This window comes from Vidua chalybeata, chromosome 5, assembly GCF_026979565.1.
Source record: "Vidua chalybeata isolate OUT-0048 chromosome 5, bVidCha1 merged haplotype, whole genome shotgun sequence".
NCBI classification, from domain to species: domain Eukaryota; kingdom Metazoa; phylum Chordata; class Aves; order Passeriformes; family Viduidae; genus Vidua; species Vidua chalybeata.
The window spans coordinates 65,140,536-65,152,798 of NC_071534.1; the positions used below are offsets into that span (position 1 = coordinate 65,140,536).

The 12,263-nt window shown below is 41.2% G+C and overlaps 1 protein-coding gene across 2 annotated transcripts in view; it reads left to right on the forward strand.

The window, feature by feature from the left end:
- Positions 1-12,263, forward strand: part of DMTF1 (cyclin D binding myb like transcription factor 1) — a 29,750-nt gene that overhangs the window by 16,107 nt on the left and 1,380 nt on the right. For both annotated transcript variants that reach the window (XM_053942838.1, XM_053942837.1), the window contains exons 10-16: positions 526-754; positions 2,362-2,513; positions 3,967-4,182; positions 6,656-6,741; positions 7,373-7,531; positions 8,270-8,656; positions 11,606-11,753. In XM_053942838.1, coding sequence (XP_053798813.1) covers positions 526-754; positions 2,362-2,513; positions 3,967-4,182; positions 6,656-6,741; positions 7,373-7,531; positions 8,270-8,656; positions 11,606-11,753 — 1,377 coding nt within the window. The remainder of the gene's footprint in view (positions 1-525; positions 755-2,361; positions 2,514-3,966; positions 4,183-6,655; positions 6,742-7,372; positions 7,532-8,269; positions 8,657-11,605; positions 11,754-12,263) is intronic.

The window sequence follows — 12,263 nt, forward strand, 5'->3', positions numbered from 1 at the left end:
CAGAAGTGAATATTCTGGTTAAAATTCTGTCCCTTGTGTTTAATGGTTATAGAGTTACACTGTGTGTTTGGTGCAAGAGAGAGACAGATGCACTTCAGGAGTAAAGTACTGTTTATTTTGTAATGCATATTTTCAAGTATAAAGGAAAATTCAGTCAGCCCTCATGTGAATAATGTGCACTAAATTGTTGCATGGTTAATTCACTCCAGCTAGTACAATTCAGATAGCTTGGATCAATTTGCTTTGGTCACTATTTTTACAAGTTCTGTGTGGCCTTACTCATCTGTGAGAGGAAGAGAAAAGAGAAATTTGGCAGCAGAACAATGGAATTGTTGATTAATTAATCAAGAATGGATATGATATAAATTGTTAGTAATTAAGAACAGTTACATCTTCTTCACAAGGTAATATTTCCATCTGGAATAAGGTGTTGGACATGGCCGTTAAAATATCTGCTGGCATGTTATGGGTCAGAACAGAGAGTATGTATTGCTAGTTAAGTTGGAGGGCTTCTCTCTCTTTCAGGAAAGTGGACAGAGAAAGAAGAAAAAAGACTGGCAGAAGTAGTGCATGAGCTGACAAGCACAGAGCCAGGTGACATTGTCACACAAGGTGTGTCGTGGGCTGCGGTGGCAGAACGGGTCGGGACGCGCTCGGAGAAGCAGTGCCGCTCTAAATGGCTCAACTATCTCAACTGGAAACAAAGTGGAGGCACCGAGTGGACCAAGGAGGATGAAATAAATCTGATCTTGAGGTTTGTTATTTTAGTTACTTTTAAAGGTTTGTAATATGTGTTGCTAGCAGGATTCCATTGGGGTCCATTTTGCTGGTTTCCTAGACACTGAAAATTCTAGAACCTTCCAAAAATCACTGCTGTGTTTACAGTTCCCAGAGATTTATTATTGAACATATTTTTTGTTTTTTGTTTTTTTAGTGAATGTTAGTGTTCGTGAAAGGTGTCAGATTGAAAACCCTGGAGACTGAAGTCTTCTTTATTCCACAGAAAAGGTACAGCACAGGCAGCAAACCGTGCAAGCTTCCCACACGTTGCCCCACCGATGCGCTTTAACCCTTAACTGGAGGGTAGCTCAGTCTCCCTGCCCATTCAGTCCTTGGCCTCTCTGCTGAGATGACCAACAAGGGTCAAGTGTGGTGGTGGTTTCTGTGATGTGGACATCTTGTCTACAAAGAGCTAAACTGAGACTGCAAATTAATTTCATGTAGGCCAACAAACACTGATTGGATATCAGCATCTCTGACTATGTTTGAACTGGCAACCTGGTAGTGACTTTGGAAATCTTTTGCTCTCTCCAGTCCTCCTTCAATTTTGAATGCCTTTAACTCAAGCTTTTTAGCCAGTGGATTTTTATGGTTGGGTGGGAATGAAAAGCCAAGAGATCCAGGGAATCTAAGGAATACTTACAAAGTAGTAGTAACAAATTTAGTGAAGCTGTTTGACATAAACTCAAAATGAAGAGCCTGATTCCACATTTCAGAATGTGCTGGGTATATTTCTTAATATTTCTGGTTTGGTCTGTCCAGATATCCTTTACTTATCCTACAGGGTTGGTTTTGGTAGGTTTTTTTTTTCATTTTTACTTCTTTCTTTCTTTAGCTAGCAAGAGTGCTCTTGCCTTATTTGTGAAGAGGACTTTTCTTAACTTCCACAAAAATATCTCCCCTCACTATTCACCTCTCTTTCATATGCTCCATGTACAGATAAGGGCAATTCAGAGATTTTTAGTGATTCCAAACAGATTCTGTAGAGAAAAAGTGGTAGAGAAAACTGTCCCTTATCTGGAGAGCCTGGTGGGATTGATTTATGAGGAAGTGTTTAATGCTGTAGTTAACTTCATCTACTTTGGCTAAGAAGCATCTGAGAGAAGGCAAAAATCTGTGTTAAGGACAGATGGTTGTTACTTAGAAGAAAACAAGTAAATATCATAACATGAAATTAATTAAGTGAATGTTCAGAGTGAATCTCAGAAGGTATTTCCTGCCTTGGAGATGTGTTTGGGGAATGTTTTTTCAAAAAGAAAAGATGCAAGTACCACCACTTGGAATGCTTCACAATAATCTGATCTAAGACCTAATGTATAAATAAATAAGGAGAATAATCCTGCATGGCAAGGAGATGGACTGGATCACCTAACAGGTCTAGTCCATCTTCTGTTGTTTATGATTCTGCTTGACCTCTGGCAGCGTGGAGCCGTGGAAGCCTGTGTCGATTCCTGAGCTCTGGTGGGCTGGTCACTAGCATGTCGTTCTGCGCTGTTACGTGTGACACGGCCGGACGTGTGCGACACTCTGCCGGTCTGGAGGGCAGTTTCTAACAGGTCAATGTTTTCTCTATCCTGCCAGGATAGCGGAACTTGAAGTTTCTGATGAAAATGACATCAATTGGGACTTACTGGCTGAGGGATGGAGTAGTGTCCGCTCCCCACAGTGGCTTCGGAGTAAATGGTGGACCATTAAAAGACAGATTGCAAACCACAAAGATGTTTCATTCCCTGGTAATGTACTGCTTGCGCACTTCTCTTCTGAAAGCCCCTTTTACATATGTCAAAGGAATAAGGCTGCATTTTGTTGTCTGCTTACAGCATTGCTGGCCAAAGAGCACATTGTTCCTTTGCTGGAAGTTACTGGCCCCTTGGATCTGCTGGCTGAATTGCACCTACAAGCAGTCCTTAAGTGTTTCAGTCAAAAAGGCCAACCTGATGTGTACAACTAGACATACTTTGCCATCCCTTCTGGCTTTGGCTAAAGTGAGAGTATGTATATGAGCAGCTCAGCTGGCAGATCTCAGATGATGCTGATCTTTGGTATGGAGGGCAGTGACCTCTTCAGGTGGAAGAGGATATGTATCTGCAGCCTAACTATGGCCTCAGGTTAGGTGTGTTGCCTTTACAATGTTAAAATGTAATCTCTGTCAGGTGCTGAGCCTTAGGTGTAGACAGAAAGTAGATCTACTACTAGGTGCTGTGAGGAGGCGGGCAGGAGTCAGGAGTATAAAGCTCCCCCAAATACATTTCATACCATTTTCCCGTTCTGGCTTGGAGAAATTAGTGCTTAAGCCAAAGGGGTGACCTTCAGACCTCCCTTTGTCTTACTTGGGGAGAGGAAAAAAATCAGAGAGATTAGTCATGTCATAATTAATGAAAGATGTAATTTAATGCACAGTTGTGCTGTGGTTGACAGTGTGGTTATATATTAGTCCTGCCTCAAGGCTGCAGCTGGGAGTAGGGCCCCTGTTACCACACATTAATAGGCAGTTGTTGCATCAAATAATTCATAAGATAAATGCAGCACTGCATCAACAGGCTGTGCTGTCTTTCCCCTGACAAAGGGGAGATGTTTAGGCAGTTTGCTGTAATGAATTCTAGAGAAGCTGAGGCCTCAGGTTTTGTGATCTGCTGTTACATCAGCTGCTCCCTCAGCAGGGCCAAAGCAATCATAGCGAAGAAGGGTGTGCGGTTCTGTTGGAGCAATGGGCCTCCTCATGCACAGGTGAATAATTGTGATATAATCACTGTGGGATTCATTCTCTCTTGCTCCCCATTTTCAGTGACATTTCTGTGAAGCTCTTGAACAAATCTGCTTCTGTGTTGTAGAAGATTGGAGGATTTACTTCTGGTAGCAGCTAGTGATACTGGCACTTGATTGTAGCTTGGGGATATACCATGCATCATTTTAGAGAGTTCCAAAATTTTATGGGCTATGTGTTCTTTTTTTCCCCCAAGCATCGTGAAGTGCCTGGGTTCCATGAGCAAATCTAGTTCACTGCTGTAGTTGGCTATAAATGATCTATGTATGTGCTAAATTTCTAGTTTCTGTATCTCTGGAGATTGCTTAAGTTCCAGGTTCTGTAGGATTTTGTTTGCTCTTTTCATCTTGGGTAAATCACTAGTTGCAGCATTTCAAATGTGCTTGTTCAACCTGCTTTAGCATGAGTGTTTTTTCTCTCAGTGCTGATAAAGGGTCTTAAACAGCTCCACGAGAATCAAAAAAACAATCCAGGGCACCAGCTTCCAGAGAACAAGTGTGGCAGTGGCTTAGCAAACACTAACCCCAGCTCGGGGGTGCAGCACGTGCAGATCCGGGTGGCTCGCTTGGAGGAGAGCACAGGCAGTGCCCCGAGCCCCATGGCAGCTCTGCAGATCCCAGTGCAGATCACCCACGTCTGTAAGTACTGAAACAAACCACTCACACAAAACCTGAAACTTGCTTCTGCTAAGGTGGTGAAGGAGGAGGGAGTGTATCTTGTAAGAGTTGTATTCATTGTCCCTTGGTCATGCCATAACTTCAGATGAAACATTTCTGTGTTCTGTTTACCTGTTTCTAACTTTGTTAGGCAAACGTAGATATTGCTGTGACTGTAGTTCCAAGAAGCTACAATTGGAGCACCTGAACACAGGTGTTGTTGGTGTCTGTTTGTGTGTGTGCACACAGGAGTTTGCCACATAGCCTGTTGTTTGAAAAGCCTTCATAAACTTCTTAATGAATATAGAGTGTGTATGTTTATTCCTTAAGTTGTTTCTGGTCACTCTTGCAGAGAGCAATGAACATCATGTACAAATTCTTCTTTTGTAAGTTACATAGACTGCTATCCCTAAGTTCTGATGCAGGCACTGAAGGGAAGGTATAAGTGTTTTTTTTTCTAGTCCTTTGTTATGCAATTATTTCTAGTCACAAACACTCTGGAAAACGTTAGCTGCTAAGTCACACCAACATTCAGCCAATGTTCTGCTAAACCACTGTATTTTTTTTTAAGTTGATGCTTCCCATGCTCTTAAGGATGAATTTTGCTCATTATCTAACATTGATTCCCAGATTTGCTCTGAGTGTAGTTCTTACTGCTTGATCTTGTAACTAATCTTATTAAGTAACTCCAGTCACATGCAGTCTGTCATCTGCACTGTATATTATTTTGCACCATTTGTCATTTGTAAATTTTATTAGGAAAATTTAGTGTTTTGGTCTTGCTGATTACCAATTAGTTACAGAATATTCTGAGTTGGGAAGGATCCACGTGGATCATCGAGTCCCAGCTCTTAAATGAGTGGCCCATACAAGGATTGGACCCATAGTCCTGGCATTATTAGCACCCTGCTCTGAGCTAAGCTGATCAGTCTACAAACTGATGCTTCAGACTATGCATGAATAGGCATTTGGCAGACAATTTTCTGTTTATAATTTTAGTAGATCAGTCTATCTTAATCTATTTATTAAGTGCTAGCTTCATTTTATGTGGTTTATTTTCTAATTAGAATGACAGATGACACCAAGCCAAGAACTTCTTATCTGTCACAGTATGTCAGTAGTCTCAGACTTTGAATGAAGCTTGATCGAAGACGATGGGTTTTGATGAGCAGGCAGGATGGGCTGGGATCCTGGAACCTTTAATAATTTCTGAATTGAATCCTGTAATGGTTATTTTGTGACTTCACTTGCCCATGTCTGCGTAACAAGCCTTTTCCCCCATTTTAGTCTGCTTTTCTGAAGAATTTCTGGTTGTGTAATCACAGTGAATTTTGTGTTGTGTGTTTCACAGTCCCATGAGAGCTGAACCTCTTAGCCACTTTCAGCTGCATTTTGTGGAAGGCTCAGGGTTTCAAAGGGGCAATTCCTGAGGTTTTATGAATATACTGGCTAGGTGACTGACAGGCCATACTTTACAGCTCCCTGCTATTGAGTGCCAGGAAATCTGCAGCAGGAGACCTTGAACATGCCACTACAACAATAATAGCTTCCAAAATTGAGCTTTTATCTTCTTAAGAGACCAAAATTACTGTATTTTGCAGCCACGGAGTCTGAGATGGCAAAGTTTCCATTGCTTGGGTCACTGTTATCATCTTGTAAATCTTTTCCCCTTTTGGCACTTAGGAAATTACTGGAAAACCCCAGACAGAGTATTAATTTTGTTTCAGCTTCCTAGAACTTGTGATTTTTTTTTTAAGAGTAAGTAGAAATTACAATTATGGTTATAAAGTTTTGAGTACAAGTTGTTTGGACCTGGTGATCTTAAAATACCTGGTACATCAACTGTTTTCACTACTTCACTACTTGTAAAAGTAGTGGAGCTAACTGCATAAATAATTACATAGTTGTAGTAAGAATACTTACAGCTTTTATACTGCAGTCATAACACACAGGATAGGCAAATATCTGGGAAGCATTTGAACTTTCATCAGGGGTGGACATACTGTGGAGTGCAGAAAAGATTAGAAACACAAAAAAAGAAAAAGAGGTCTGTGGGAAACACAACCATGTTAAGCCTGACACCAGTTTGAAGCAGGCAGTACAAAGGATATTATTACAAAGGGTATCTTTACATTAGAACCTCTTGCAAATCTCATTACAAAAATTAATTAAATCATGTCAGAAACTTTATTTTCTTCTTTTATCTCTGTGTGCTAAACCCATATTTACTTTCTTTTGCTCTTTTGGATTGTAGAATGCTCTCTTTAAATAGAATTGTATCTTGGGTACCAATTAGAGAACCTTGTCATTAGGACTGCAGCCAGTTTTCTTTTTCCTCTTAGGGGAATTAACAGTACCCTGCCATGTATTAATTATAGTATGTTATTCTCTCTACGGGGCTGAACATTCTGGTTTACATACTTTCCTTTTCTTTTTTTTTTCCTTCCTTTTGCAGCCTCAACCGATTCCCCTGCTGCTACTGTTGACTCTGAGACAATAACACTGAACAGTGGAACACTACAGACCTTTGAGATTCTTCCAGTAAGTCACTGGTGTTTGTTACTGTGTTTTTTTCTTTTCAAACCAGCTACTTCTTAGACTACAGAAGTCTGCACTTCCAAAAAAAAAAAAAAAAAACAGAAAAGGGAAGGTTTTCAAGTGGAAAGAAGAAGAGTTCTAAAACTTATTTCTGAAAGTGTAATCCATTAGGGCTGCTGAGCAAACTGTGAAATACAGTTAAATGCTTTAAATTTGCTTTAATGCTACAAAGTTTTCCTTTGTGCATGTTTTTTTTTTTGTTGTTGAAATCTGACATAAAGGAGCCAGAGAAAGCTCCCAGCAAGTAAAGATTGTCTCAGTTCCATTGTCCTGTAATTTATAGCACAGTTTCTCTTTCATCTCAATGCAAAAGTAAGTTGAATTTGTTCCTTTTTTACCTGCTGTTGTACAGCATTATACAGACCTGCTGGGCTCCTGCCTTTAATACTTGCCTCGGTAGCCTAAGGCTACAGATGAGGTTTTTTTCTGCTTTTTGAGTGCAGTGCAGAAGGGATTGAGTTGGTGTGGTGATTTTCCAGGGGAGTTACATTTAAGCTGGTTCATGTAAATCAAAATGCTCCAGTATGTCCTGGGCAGTGCATTTTGCATTAAACCCGTGTTGTTGTCTTTTCAGTCTTTCCACCTCCAGCCGACTGGGACACCAGGTACCTACTTACTGCAGACAAGCTCGAGCCAAGGCCTCCCCTTAACGCTGACAACGAGTCCCACCATGACCCTGACGGCCGCGGCAGCTCCGGCATCCCCGGAGCAGATCATCGTTCACGCCTTATCTGTGAGCGCTCTGGGCAGGGACAGCCCCGGTTCGGGCACTGGGGGAAGGGGAGCCTTGTCATGCAAGGCCCTGCACATGCATGTTAATCTTGCGAAGCAGTTCTCAAGTCATTACAATGCTACTTTGCTTAAAATCCTGAAGACTGAGAATTTGGGGCTTTGTGTATTGTTTTTTTTTTAAAAAAACCCTCAGGTTGCTTCAGAGCTTGGTTTAGTGAGCAAGTTCTGAACAGAATGTCTCCATTTAGTGTCTTGGTCCCCAGCAAAACCAAGTCTTGATGTTTTGTGATGTTTTCAGTTACTCTCACAAATAGATACTAGTCCACAACACTTGGCTAGTAGTGTCAAGTATTGCTTTTTGTTAGAGGGAGGGAAGGGGAAGCAAACGAGATTGAATCACAAAAGTGATGAAAAATTCAGTGGAAAAAACACTGACCTTTTGAATCTACAGTGGTCCTCACCTGAATGGTTGCCTCTTTCATATTATTATGTATTTACTTTATTTGTGACTAAAGAACACATGACACCACATTCAGTCTACAAAGTTATCCTTTAGGAACAGGAAAGGTCAACAGATGATCTGGGCTGACATAGGATATATATATAATAAAACTCTGAACTACACTTAGCAATTGGAATCTTTTTGCTTGTATTTGCTTGAAAGATCTGTAAATAGTTACAGGAAAGTCTCTGACCATTTTTGTTTTGTTTGTCTCTTTTTTGCAAATGCTGCTGACAGCCAGAGCATTTGTTAAACACGAGTGACAACGTCACAGTGCAGTGCCACACGCCGAGTGTCATAATCCGCACCGTTGCTGCCGAAGACATCTCCTCCTCTGTCACCCAGACAGAACTGACTGTGGATGCAGACATTCAGTCAGCTGACCTGACAGATCCTCCAGACACCCTAGGAACAAATACTTTCCCACATGATATTCATCAGTCCAAGCTGAGTGACGAAGAGCAGTCAGCCTACAACGAAGATGATGCTTCCAAGTTTAGCAGCAGGAATAGTAGAGAACTGATGGATGGAGTTATGGTAAGAACAGAGGAGGAGATTGCTGATGCCAGCCTGAAACAGAATGAGGATTCTCACTCTGATTTACCCAGCACTTACGTTACTGAGGTAAGGGAGGGCGTGATACTTGATATTTTCCCCATTTCTGCACAGAGAATTATTTCATTGTATCTGTGGCTTTATGTTAAGCTATTAATCTGAAATATCCCAGTGATTTCATTTATATTGGTAGCTGAAGGGAGAAAGATGAAGAGAGACTATTCATAAGAGCATATAGTGACAGGACAAGGGGGAATGGCTTCAAACTGAAAGAATGTATGTTTAGATGAGGCATTAGGAGAAAATTCTTTCCTATGAGAGTGCTGAGGCACTCATCTCTGGAAGTGTTCAAGGCCAGATTGGATGGGGCCTGGAGTGATCTTCAAGGTCCCTTCCCATCCAAAGAATTCTGTGATTCTGAATCACAGTTCTACAAGTATTTGCCGAGATCCTCTATCCTTGAGCTTTGTTAGTATGTTACAAATATGAAAGTAACAACATTTAATTTGGTCCCAGAGCTTATATTTGACTTCATCTGGAGCACTGAGCACCTCGCTAGCTGTAGAGTTGCTTCATTACTCAGAGTACTTCTGCATAGTGACAGTGGAAAGCTGGAACATTGATGGCACTGAGCAGTTGCCTTTAGGTGATTCCTGCTTGATGCTGTTGCTTTAAATTGGGCTGTTAATTGTCCAACACACCTGCATCAATAGATTGAGCAAGGGAGGAGAGCTCGAGTATTTAGGTTTTGCTTTTTGAGTCTAATAACATACTTCAAGATGTACCTCAGTTTCCAGTTTTGAGGACTTCTGTTAAACATACTGTTCCAGTCAAGTATCTGTTAAATGGGAATTTGAAACATTAAGCTACTTCTTTCTCTGGCCTCAGATTTATTCAGCTCCAACACCTGAGATGGAGAAATTAGTTTATCCAAATGATTACAGGTATTTGGATTGTTTCTTTCAGTTGGTGGAATTAGGAAAATGACTAAGTCACAGAAAACAGAGGTGCTAAAAAGAAGATAACACTCTTTACCGGGTAGAAAAGTACTCTTCCTTTACAGGTTTGGTTAGGTTGGAATTTGGGAAAAGATGAGTTAGGATGAAATACCCCTTCCTGTTTTTTAGAACACTGCTCTCCACAGTAGCTTCATTTCTGCTTTGTCAGCCTTGAAAATGTATCATTAATATGCTTTGGTCTTGTCTTTGAAGAAGCTTCTAATAGACAGTGCATATCTGTTATGCTCTTAGAAAAGGGAGAATCTTTGTACATCTCAAGCTTGCTACTATGGAAGCATCTGAATCCTGAGTACATCAGAAGATGGGGATTATTCTTCCATTTTCCTCTTTCTGTGTCATGATTGACATAATTGTGATAAGATTTTCAACATTTGAGGCAGACCATCAGCTTTCTATTCTTATTTTAAAACTTTAGCTTTTCAAGGTAGAATTAATAAACTTTTGATATTAACCTAGTTCCTAGTTTAACTTTGTACAAATTGCTCATGGCTAGCAGAATGTAAACTTTTTTTTTCTACACAGAAAAACAAACTGAATTTGTAATTCTAATTTGCTATACCCTTCAAGTCAGATTCAAGTTTGACATGTGTACTTAAATTCTAGGAAATAGTGAACTGTCTGTGAGTAATTCTCAGTGAAAAGTTACTCTAGAAAAACATGCCTAAATTTTGTTTTCTTTAAGTCAGTGTTATTTTTATGAGCTTGCCAGGATTGTATTGTCACTGTGGGCGGGTAGTAGGAGGCAGGCAGTCATGCTGCAGGGTTTTATTATTTCTGGCTGGGAAAGGTGCCCATTTGCCACAATGACTTCTTTAGTTTTTCACGCCTCCTCTTGCCAGTTTCAGGCCTTGCAGCCCAGTGCTGCCAGTGAGCAGAGCTGTGTGCTCTGCTGAGAGCTGCTCCTGCAGGTCAGGCACACCGTGCCCTTGTGGATGGGACCAAGTGCGGTTCACAGAGCTGCAGCACAGGTTGTCAGCTCCTCTCCAGCAGCATCAAGGAAGGGGTTTTCAGACAGCTGCCTTTGCAAAAACACTGTGGAGTTACGTAGGGAAGCAAGTTTTCCTACAAAAAACAAGGTGGAGGAACTTCAGGATTTTCTTAAACACAGAGGGCTGTAACCTCTGAAAACAGTGATAAATCCAGGTGCCTTCCATTGTGTCAGCAGCAGTTGCTAGCATTCTACATCAGGGATTCCTGAAGTTTGAACAGACCTTAAGCATGTTACACACAAGAACTGGAATCCAAATATCTCTGCTGATTCTGGCAGTACTGTGTGGGATGACTTTTCACTGCATTTATGGGACCAGGAGTGTGCTGTGACACTGAGTCAGCCAGATGTGTTGCTGCCATTCGAGTACCACAGGAGCCAGGGAAGAGGCAAGAGCAGCAGCAATGGCAGGACTGGAAGAGAATGAGGGTATTGACAACTTGTACCTGGAAGGAATCTGTGTGTTGCCAGTCTTGTGGTACCATTAAGGTCAGCAAAAAAAGTCTGGAGCCAGATTCCAGCCAGTGACAGACCAAGCAAGGCACAGCAAATAAAGTGGGTCTTTTGAGCTCTGTGTTCAGTGTCACTTAAAATTTGACAACAGGAGTTGTGAAACTTAAGGTAAAGCTGTTGGGTTTGTGGAGCAGGTAAGTGCTATAAAGGTAATGTTTTAGTCTCATAACATCTAGACAGAAAGTAGTGGAAAAGCCTAATTATTCCTATTAACAGGCATAATATTTGACTTGCAAGGGAACATTTTATCACCACCTTGCAGTGTCTCCCTTCCTCTCCACATTACTTAAGAGGGTAAAATTCCTCTCATCTTGTTTTTGAGTACCTGCTCTAAGATGAAACATGCCCTGTAAATGCTGAAATAAGTAGTGACATTTCAACTTAATGAGATAAAATTCATCCAGAGTGTATTGCTTACTGTGGAGTATGGCTGAGCAATGCAGGATTTTGTTTATGCTGCAGTGAATACTCTCTCATAGCCTGTTCTGTGTTGTGCAGGACCTGGGTTCCCCAACAATAGAAGAACAAGTTGATCAGCCTACAATAGATGACGAGACTGTGCTTATTGTTCCCTCTTCCCATGGTTTTATCCAGGCAACAGATGATATAGATAGCGAATCAGTCTTGCCCTTGACAACTCTCACAGGTATGACAGTCCCTTTCATTAAAGCACTGTATAGAGCTTTTGAGTTTCTGCAGACAACCCTTCATAGATCCTTGCTTTCTCTTAAATAATTTTACATATCAGTGCTGTGAAACTGCAAGTAACCTAACAAATACTCCTCCCCAGAGGAATTATCTCCCTGTAGAGCCATCAGAGGGTCAGCACTGATAGTGCAATACCTGATGGATGCAAATGTGAGTCACACCGTTGCATCCATATCCATCCATATTGGTCATCACTTACCTTCTCTAAAGATACTCAAAACCCACCTGGATGTGGTCCTGTGCAATGTGCTCTAGCTGAACCAGCTTTAGCAAGGGGTTGGACTAGAGGATCTCCAGAAGTCGCTTCCAACCCCAGCTATTCTGTGTTCCTGTGAAACTAGAAATTGCAAACTGCCTAGTTTGAGCAACACTGCCTGTAATTGGTTAGAATTCCAGGCTACATTTCCTGTCTCCAAAGTTTGTATTTTGTATCTTGTTATAATGGCAC